General features: G+C 45.8%; 1 protein-coding gene across 1 annotated transcript; it reads right to left on the bottom strand.

Moving 5' to 3' along the window:
• Nucleotides 1-2,331: 2,331 nt before the first annotated feature.
• Nucleotides 2,332-6,112, bottom strand: OTUD1 (OTU deubiquitinase 1). Its single transcript, XM_035129847.3, has one exon. The coding sequence runs from the start codon at nt 4,755-4,757 to the stop codon at nt 3,420-3,422; it is 1,338 nt and encodes a 445-aa protein (XP_034985738.2). The 5' UTR covers nt 4,758-6,112; the 3' UTR covers nt 2,332-3,419.
• Between the last annotated feature and the right edge of the window lie 4,799 nt (nt 6,113-10,911).

Genomic DNA, 10,911 nt, shown 5'->3' with positions numbered 1-10,911 from the left:
CTGCATACAATTAATTAGTGTTGCCCCAGCTCTGCTGCCTAAGGTTATCTGTCACATTTCTGCTTACAGAAGAGCCAGTATGTGGGGAAACTGGAAGCTACCACTTCAGAAAAAGCAAGTTCATCTGATTGTTAGCATTTTTACACTAGGCTTTCACACATGGGTTCATGTCACTTTCAAGCAGTTAATGGTGATTCAAAGGTAAGCACACACTTGGGTTGAAAACCAAGCATGTTTTGCTTTTCTCCTGCCACAAGCCATGGTTTGGCTCAGCATTAAATCCAGGTTTGTGGTTTGTCTAAGGAAACCACATATTGTAACCAAGGTTGTTCATGGCAGAAACAAACCACAAACTTGAGTTCAGATGTTGCTGCTAAGCCAAACTATGGCCTGGCTCCCAACAGCATGACAGGAACAGCAGAAAAGCAAAGTGAGTTTTGCCCTACTCACTAGGACGCTGCATGTTCACCTTTAAATTATGGTTAAACTTTATGGTTCAAAGTGACATGCCAATGTTCCCAGCGTATGAATATTTGAATTGAAAAAGGACTGCCACACAATTAAATCTTGATTTAACTGTGTGAGTTTTAAGCAATGAAGCCTGCATATACTTTTGAAGATGGGAGGGAAGCAAACTTTGTTCTTAAATGATGCCTGCGTCATAGCAGGCATCCTCTTGCTAGAGGCATTCCTTCTTGCATGAGAGGAAAGGGACAAAAGGAGTGATTACGTCTCACAATCAAGCCTGAGAAATCTACAGCTTTCCAGATGTTACTGAACTACAATCTTCATCATCCCTGACCACTGGCCATGTTGGCTGGGACTGATAGTCTAACAACATCTGGTGGGTCACACTTTTTTTTACCTCTAAATGATCAACTAAACATGGCATACACACTTGAAATACAATCTTTTTTTCTTTTCTTACATTTATATGCCCCTTTTGTACCTATGCAAGTGCTAAATATTGTTGCTTGAAGGTTGTACAATATTTAATTTTCTCAAAGTACGTAATCATTTCCTTAATTTATTAGTGATGGATGCCATTTTCAAAGAATTGGAACATTTTAAGGAAGCATATGGGAAATATGATAAATAACCTCAATCGAATAGCCAAAATGATTCAGGACAACCAGAGTACTTATTCTTGTGCCAGTTGTTAATTAATGGAATGGTAATGCCCTCTCTAACACTGATAATGTTGAAGAAGGGTTAAACCAGGGGTCCCTAAACTAAGGCCCGGGGGCTGGATGCGGCCCAATCATCGGCCCAATCCGGATGGCCCGAGAATCAGCATGTTTTTACATGAGTAGAATGTGTTCTTTTATTTAAAATGCATTTCTAGGTTATTTGTGGGGCCTGCCTGGTGTTTTTACATGAGTAGAATGTGTTCTTTTATTTAAAATGCATCTCTGGGTTATTTGTGGGGCATAGGAATGCGTTCATATTTTTTTCCCCAAAATATAGTCCGGCCCCCCACAAGGTCTGAGGGACAGTGGACCGGCCCCCTGCTGAAAAAGTTTGCTGACCCCTGGGTTAAACAAATGCATGGAAGAAAGTTGTAAGTCAGCCTTCTAAGTAAGCCCACAAAAGCTTGCTAAAATATTGGCAGGCTGCATTTCCATGCTGTCAACAGAGGAGGGGAAGCTTTCATCAGTATGGAAACAGAGGCAGGCCTCTGAACAATGCACTGTTCCACCTCTACACCTAGCAGAGAACCGTAACTGACAGTTACAGGCAGGATGAAGCTTTCTGATCATTTCCTGCCACCCCCTCAGAGGGCTAGCACAAAACATTTTACAGCCTATTAACGTTTGTCAATTTACATACAATATTAAGATATGATCATGTATTAAAATTTCAATTAATACTCTTAAAATGGGGCCCAGTTTGAGGTGGGTTCCCCCCCATTGTTTGTATGTACCATAAATGCAAAGAAAGAAGCACAAGAACAAGGAGAAACAAAATGAAATATGGTAAGGGAAGATGGTGCAGAAAGCGTCAACAGGCAAAGGGGGGGGGGGAAGGAACCAGAGGAAGAAAATGACTACATTTAAGCTAATGCTCACTACCAGACTTTTAGAGGACATCTGAAGGCAGCCCTGTTTAGGGAAGCTTTTAATGTTTAATAAATTATTGTATTTGATCATAGGTAAAGCATGATCTTGCTTCCAGGCCTTTTGGGAAGCAACCTTCTTCACAGAGAGGAAAGGGCTTTCTTATCCTCTTGTGCAGCGCAGCCACCAATCTCAATTTTGAAAGGGCACACATTTTTACTCTACCCCACCCTGATTTGCAAATGTTGCTCACTGACATAAATCCAAATGTAAATCCAAGCAAAACTATACATTTATTCCAGAATAGCTAAGAATATTCCTATTATACAAATACAGTATAAATTCAAGTCACACAATAAAAAAGTACAAACTCCATTACTGAATAAATATATCTAGCTATTTCATTTTAATTGGAAATTAAAGAGGGTAGCTTTTACCTTGAAAACCTTGAATGTTTGACCCAGCAAACCATACATACAAACTTAGTATAAATACATTTTTACATAATACCAGAGTAAACCCATTATTAATGATTAGAAAATGTCTAAAGAACAGAATGTGATAAAATAAACCTGCTGGTGCACTGTCAGAAGGCAGGCAGCAAGCATGTAAATTCATTAAAAGAGCAAGACCACAAATCAAGGCCATTCTTATTGAGCGATTTATCCATGTCTTAACATTCTAAACCAGATAATACTAAAAAGAAAAAAGATGGCACTAACCAGGCAATAAAATGAAAAGCTAGCTTACACTAGTCAACAACTGAACACAGAAGAGTCACAATTGCTCTCTGTACCATTCTTGAAAAAGCCATGTTCCAATTGTCTGAAGAAATCCTGCTCTGCAGAGTGGTCAATTCTCTTTAAAACTTGCCACTTAAAAGTTAACTACTGTACATGTTGTTGTTGTAAGCAGCTGAATGTTCTTTGCTTTCATTTAATGAGAAAGAGTCGGAAGTCAGTGAACTAACACACATGCCCCCTTTGTTAGAATGTGTGTAAGTTTCAAATTGCAGCATAAAACTACTGTTGAACCATAAACTGTATTAGCACAGAAACCCTAACAAACCTCTTACTTACTTATTTTTGGCGGTAAGTCAGAGGTAACAGGTTAACAAATGTTGTGCAAAAAGGGAAAAAACCCCCAGCTCTTATAGAAAAGAAAGAGCGTACTGGAAATAGAGCAAACATATACAAAAGAACAGAATGGTAAATAACCAGGATGTGAAGGTATATACAAGCACTCATTGCAAATCTCAGTCTAGGTTTGTTCCCCTTCATGTTCTTGCTCAGCTTAGGGCATGAATGCTGGATGGAGAACAATAAGGCACCACGACAGCAGGCAACTGATGCTGTGCCCATCTCAGGAGCAGGCATTCTGCTCAATGTACATCTTCGACAGAGATACGGCCATGGATTTGGCCAGCTCCTCGTCCCTCCTGCGCTGCACCTGAGTCTGCCGGCACCATTCCTCATACTCTGGATTGGGGCACTGGCGATCGAGCACAGCGTCGTAATGCCCGTTGCTAAGCCAGCTCAGCCAGATGCTGCGCCGGCTGGGGTCCTCGGGCCCCAGGTAGTGGGCCATGGTGGATACGGTGGGGCTCTCAGGCCGGCCACCGGTGGTGAGGTGGATGTTGACGTTCAGCATCTGTCCCATTGCCAGCAACTCCGGGTAGCCGGCCCAGGCGCCATCCTGGGCGGCGTTGATGAGGAACTCGCCCACATCGCCCTCGATGATGGGGCTGAAGTGGTCCAGGTGGTCGGCGATGTAGTGCACAGTCTGCTCGCGGAGCTCGCCATGCAGCCGCTGGTCCCCGTTGACGGCCTTGCAGACGGCGCGGTACAAGCAGTTGCCGTCGGGGATTATGTGGAAGCGGAAGCGGTCCTTGTGCCGAAGGTACTTGTCCTGCTTCTCCACCTCAGCCAGGTAAAGCGCCAGCTTCTCGCAGCGCTCCGTCGGGCGCACTTGGTAGGGGCTCTCCTCCTCTGCGGCGGCCTCCAACTCGGCCTCTCGCCGGCAACCGCCATGCTCCAAGACCCCGGCGGCGGCGGAGGCCGCCTGGCAGGCGGGACGAGCCTCAACGGCGACGCCTGGGTAGGCGCTGGCGGCAGCCGCCGCCGCCGCCTGCATGGCCTGGCAATGCTCGCTGAAGCGGAGGCCATGGTTGCTGGGCTCCTGCTGCAAGCCGGGCTGGGCGGCGGCGGCGGCAACGGCCGCGCGGGCATCGCCCCCGCCGCCGGTTTCCAGCAGCAGCCACTGGTGGGCGTGCGCCGCGGCCGCCGCCGGGCCCAGCTCGGCCGCCACGACGACGGGCTCCGGGCGCGGCACCAGCCGGATGGGCACGACCCTTTCCAACGGCCTGCGGCGGATCATCTGCGCGCCGGGGCTGTAGCACTGCGGCGCCGGCTGGTGCTGCGCCGGCTTCCTCTGCCCGGGCCCCGCCGGGGGCAGCAGCTCCAGGCAGGAGAAGGCGGGCATGGCGGCGGCTGCTCCCGCTCCGACGACGGCGCTCGAAGTCACTCCTCCTCCGCCTCCTGCAACCGAGTCGCTCTCGACTCCCACCGGACCTTGTCCCGAGGGCTCCGGCGAAGGCGAGACCTTGAAGACGACGCCCGCCGGCCCGCTCGCTGCGCTGCTCGCCGCTGCTGTGGCTGTGGCCGCCGGGTAGTGAGTGACGATGGTGCTGTAGAGCTGCATCCTCGGCCCTTTATAGGCGGCGGCGGCCGTAACAGCAGCCCGGGGAAGGCCGCAGGGGCCGGGCCAGGGAGCGACCACGGGGCCCGCCGCCGCCGCCGCCGCCCCTCCTCCTCCTCGCAGGAAGCCAGAAAGGATGAGGCGCCAGAGTAAAAATAAACACGGGCATCACCCTCCTGTCGTCACCGACCTGCAACTGCCGCCCCTCTGCCCTTGCTCCTCACAGAGGCCGCGACGGAGCCCCAAGGCAGCGGCCCCCACTCCCTTCCCCCTCAGGCCGCGACGGAGCGGGAATTCCTTCTGCGCCACAGCTCCGGGCGGGTTCCCTCCTCCTCTCTCTCTCTCTCTCTCTCCTAGGCCCAGAGCCTCCTGGAAAGTACTGGAGGCCTTGTCGCTCACTCGCGCGGGCGGGGGAGGGGCGCGAAGGGGAGGAGGAGGCCGGGCCTTGTTTACTTCCCTCCCTTCAGCACGTTGGAAGACACACGTCGTCAAGGCGCGAGGGAGGGGGCGTGGCTTGGCGCTGCGCTCTATGGCTCCGTCGCCGTGGGTCGGCAATTTGAAAAATGAAAATAAAGCCTTTTGCGCATGCGCGACTGTCTTACCCTCTGCTCGGGTCAGTCCGTCTGTCAGCGACATTACCCCGTGGACGTGGTTCAGTGCGTAGCACCTAGCTGTACTCAAACGTTAGGAGTCTCATCGAGTAATAAAGATCTTTATTAGGAATTGGTGGTACCCGTTGGTGCTTGTCAGTAAGAGGGCCTTCTAACGGAGCAAACGTGGCTTATGTTTGAAATGCATAAGCATTTCACGTTTCATATTTTTGAAATAAGTGAATTAAATAGCATTGCCGCCTATTTAAGACAGTGGCTCTTAATTAACACCATTCAGTCAATGCATATTCAGTGCACATGGCTTCCCCCCCCCCCAAGAATTCTGGGAACAGTAGTTTCATCCACACACAACTACAGTGCCCACCACCCTTAACAAAATAACCACCCCCAGGATTCTTTGGTGGGAGCAATGTGCATGAAATGTCCTTTAATGATCGTCCCTCAGTTTTATCATAGGATGGGTGCTCCTAATCCATGTGTTTTTTTCACAGCATCCGCATGACGTTGGCATCAGAGAATGCCAGCTCGTATTCCCTGCCGGATTTATCATTTCTGTTAAAAATAAGTTAAGCTAAAAAAAACAAAACACCTTACTTGTTTGCAATATTTGAACAACCCATTAATAATATTAAGCATCTGTTTGGAAGCACCATGAAATTACTTAACAGCTCCACTGACTGAAATGTAATACAACTGGGCCAAAGCAAACAAGATGAATTTTAACAGGGAAAAATGTAAAGTACTACCTGGTGCAAAAAAAAAAAATGAAAGGCACAAATACAGGATGGGTGATACCTGGCTCGAGAGCAGTACATGTGAAAAGGTCCTAGGGGTCTTGGTAGACCACAAACTTGACATGAGTCAACAGTGCAATGCAGCAGCTAAAAAAGCCAATGCAATTCTGGGCTGCATCAATAGGAGTATAGCATCTAGATCTAGGGAAGTAATAGTACCACTATATTCTGCTCTGGTCAGACCTCACCTGGAGTACTGTGTCCAGATCTGGGCACCACAGTTCAAGAAGGATACTGAAAAGCTGGAACGTATCCAGAGGAGGGCAACCAAAATGGTCAAAGGCCTGGAAACGATGCCTTATGAGGAACGGCTTAGGGAGCTGGGTATGTTTAGCCTGGAGAAGAGAAGGTTAAAGCGGTGATATGATAGCCATGTTCAAATATATAAAAAGATGTCATATAGAGGAGGGAGAAAGGTTTTCTGCTGCTCCAGAGAAGCGGACACGGAGCAATGGATTCAAGCTACAAGAAAGAAGATTCCACCTAAACATTAGGAAGAACTTCCTGACAGTAAGAGCTGTTCGGCAGTGGAATTTGCTGCCAAGGAGTGTGGTGGAGTCTCATTCTTTGGAGGTTTTAAGCAGAGGCTTGACAGCCATATGTCAAGAATGCTTTGATGGTGTTTCCTGCTTGGCAGGGGGTTGGACTGGATGGCCCTTGTGGTCTCTTCCAACTCTATGATTCTATGATGATTCTGTGATTCTAAGCTTTTGAGTTTGGGCATGATATCAAAGCACCAAAATCTTCAGATGGGTAGTAGTCACAGGTAAAAGGAATCACTACAAAAAATTGCTTCTAAGCCAGCAGTCACCAGTCTTTTTGGACCAGTGGGTACATCTCTAATTTTGAGAGGGTTGTCTGGGTGCCAGTCACAAAATGGCAGCCATGGGGGGGGGCATAACATAGCACATAATGAGACAGTACAGTCATGGTGAAAGTTTCCCCATAGTTGTATTTCCATACTACAGAAGACTTTACCTGCTGAATTTCTGCTTGCTGTTAAACGCACAGGAACCTTCTTTTCCCACAACGCCACCTTAACCTGTAGCTCATGGATAGGCAAACTAAGGCCTGGGGGCTGGATCTGGCCCAATCACCTTCTCAGTCCGGCCTGCAGATGGTCCGGGAATCAGCATGCTTTTACATGAGTAGAATGTGTCCTTTTATTTAAAATGCTTCTCTGGGTTATTTGTGGGGCATAGGAATTCGTTCATTCCCCCCAAAAAAATATAGTCCGGCCCCCCACAAGGTCTGAAAAAGTTTGCTGACCCCTGCTGTAGCTCTTACACAACAGGAGGCATGCCCAAGCCTCAAGCCTCTTTGGCTTTTGCATGCATAGATTATGTAACAGCCAGCCATACTTACTGTGGGAGAGAGAGCAGGGAAAGGAGAAAGGGGGTGCCTCTCTCCAGTTCAAGTTTTAGCTCCACCATTGCTGCTCTGACATTTCCTACCCTACTCTTGAGGTCCCCAGCCTCAGATGAATGTCCCTCCCAGCCCTGCCATTAAAAGAAATCCATGGGGGGAAGGGCACTCACGATATCTTAATCCATATATGAATTAATAGCCAATGATTCTCAGGGTTACATATAGCACCTGGTATTATAGTACTTAAACACAGTAAGCCTACAAAGGGTGCCTTGACAGACCGATCACCAAGCTAGAGTTTAGCTCTGTCCTTGAAGAACCATTCCTTCAGTGACAACAACAGTGGAATGATATTGATGTGAATATTAAAGTTTCCATTCTAGTGATTCATAGTTACCTTAACTGCCTCTGTGGTGTTCATGAATCAAGTTACAGCTTTTAACACACCAATATATTAATAGACATTTACCTAAATCACTTGTGATCAGAAACAGGTGCCATGCAGAGTGCAACCCGATTCTATTCTGACATAAACTAGTTGACCAATTATTTTTTGTTCACAGAAAGAGCTATGGCTGGCACAAACATTTTAATCCTTTTAACTGCTGGATTAGAACCAGATATTGACATAAAGTCATCTTCCTTGAAAGACCAGTCATGCAATAGTGAGGGAGAGACATAAGGTTTAAATATTATATATATTTAATTATAATTACCATGCATTATATAATAAAATTATCTATATTCAAAATTAAGGTTTTAAAATTATATTCATTTTACTGTTTACAATGGTTTGCCAATGTCATCTCACAAATCTTCCGTTGTCCTAGAATGTAGCTGAATTAGAACAACACATAATAGATCAGAATTCTGAAATGCAGAATTTCTCTTCCATTTTTACAGAGCAAACCTATGCATATTTATTCAGAATTGAGACCCACTGCATTCAATGAGACTCCCATTGCATGTAAGCATGCACAGGATTGCACCCTAAATCCCTGATTTATGCGACAAGATCCCCAGTCTTTATACATCCACTGAACAACCAAATGTCTATTGAGTAACTGGATTTGGAATTATGGATGTGGGAGGTAATTCTATAATTATTAACAACCCTGAAGTTGCTTTTGTTAAAAAAGAAGTTCAGCCTTCTATCACTAAAAAGATCATAAGACTGGATGTTCAAGTTGTTGCTGTACTGGGACAAAGGCAAAGAGGAAGGAGATCAGGCTCTAGTGGTGATTTGCAAATGACCAACAAGGTTTTCTTACTCCCAGTAATTTTCCAACAGCAAGTAAAGCTGAATGAAGAAGAAAAAAAATCTCTGCTGTTTCTTACTTTGTGCTAATAGCTTGTCTCTTAGCAGGAGCAGCCAACACCCTTCAGATGTTTCTGAACTATAAATCCCATTATCTCTGGCCATTTGCCATGCTCCCTCTGGTTGATGGGAGTTGTAGTGCCACATTGGTTACCCCTGTGGCCATACTTGTAAAATAAGACTATTAATTCGAACAGATCTTAGTGCAACCAAGGTCCACAAATAACAACATTCTGGAGATTCCGAGCCGTAAGGTGGTTAAATTGGTCTTGACTAGGGCCAGGGCCTTTTCAGTACTGGCCCCAACTTGGTGGAACGCCCTTTCACAGGAGACCTGGGCCCTGCGGGATTTGCCATCTTTACGCAGGGCCTGCAAGACAGAGCTGTTCCGCCTGGCCTTTGGGTTGGATTCAGTATGATCCCTGTGTTTTCCTCCCTCATGGTTTTGATTTATGGGCTACTTAAAATGAGGCTGCATTTTAAATTTTAATATTGTATTTTAATCTGTATTTTAATTAATTCTTTTTCTTTTCTTTTATGTCTTATTGTAATTTTATTGGTGTTAGCCGCCCTGAGCCCGGTTTTGACTGGGGAGGGCGGGGTATAAATAAAAATTTATTGTTTATTATTATTAACTCTTCTGACCACATTGTGACTTTTGCTTTAGACTCCCGGATTATGAGTAACTCAAAATGCACATTTGTATTTGTGCAGCTTAAGGGGCACAGTAGGTAATTGATGTCACTCCCCTTCTTACCTTCTGTTCCACATTCCTTAAATTTCTGAACCTGGTGGTCCTAACAAAAGGAAACAGAGCAGATTTCGCAGGTCTGGAGGCTGCCCACCTCTAACCCAGGAGGAACCAAAGATGCTCAAGTCTAATCACTTGTTGCCATCTTAAACCCTTCACTTTGGCAAGGAAATGTCAACTGACAGTGCACAGCGACAGGCAGTGCGGACTACCCTGACCCTGATTTCACTCTTCCTGGTTACCTTCTCCTCAGCTTTTCAGTGCTCTGAGCCCAGTGGCCTGGAGGGGGGGGGGAGGTACTAGGAAATGGGGAGGGCCTGCAGCCCAATGGGAGCACATCTGCTTTGCATGCAGGTTCAGCCCCCTCTCTGAAATCCTGGAGAACTGCTCAAAGTCATTGAAGACCATGTTGAACTAGCTGTACCTATGGCTTGACTCTGTATAAGGTAAGCTCCTGTGTTTAAAGCAGGGGAATGAAGGGTATCTCAGAGCACTAACACAGCCACGTTTCTATCTATGTCACTTGCTATGTCCAGCGGCCCTCCATTTCTACCACACATCAGATGTAACAGGACAGAAGTAGAAACACAGGAGAATGAGAATCAAATATAAATTATTATCTCACAGGTCTACTGTGAGGCTGAATGACAAGGCTGTAATTCACTCCACTGAGAGGTGTTATATAACTGGTTAACAGCAAATATTTCATAAGTTAAATTCTACCTTTGAGTAGAAGTTAAATTACTTCACATAATTCTCGATTTCAAAAGGAATAATTCAGTCACCTGCGCTGCAGCTGAGAGCATTCTAGTTCTAATACATCAGGAGGAATTTCAGCTGAAGATGAGCTTTGGAGCCAAGTCCTTTGGTTACTACATTTCTTTGAGCAAAGGCAAGAGGGTGAATCAAAGGAGGAGTGTGGAATTTGTAAAGCTTAAAAAAAAAATCCACCCTTTAAAGCTTCTGTATAATCTTTTAAAACTGGAAAACATTAACACATTTGTCACATTTAAGGAATTCAAAGTAGTACTTGATGTGACTTCATTGAAAGCATACAGTGACATTATGTTCCCCCTTGAATATTCTATCTGAATGATTCAGTGTAAAAGTGATCCTCGACATTCCCCTGTCTCTTAGCAACTGTCCTGACTGAGCTGACAAACTTGACATCTCTAGGAAAGCGATACTTTAAGAATGAGCGTCAATGACATCACAGTACCTCACTCAAACTGAAGGCAACATTGGCTTTTCTTTTTTTAAAGCGGCAGACATATGCTACTTTTTTTTACATGTTAGAAATAGGAAATGCACAACA

Source organism: Zootoca vivipara, chromosome 11 (assembly GCF_965207765.1).
Source record: "Zootoca vivipara chromosome 11, rZooViv2.hap1.1, whole genome shotgun sequence".
NCBI lineage: Eukaryota > Metazoa > Chordata > Lepidosauria > Squamata > Lacertidae > Zootoca > Zootoca vivipara.
Note: the sequence above shows the minus strand (reverse complement) of the source record. Positions and strands in the feature narration are given on the sequence as shown.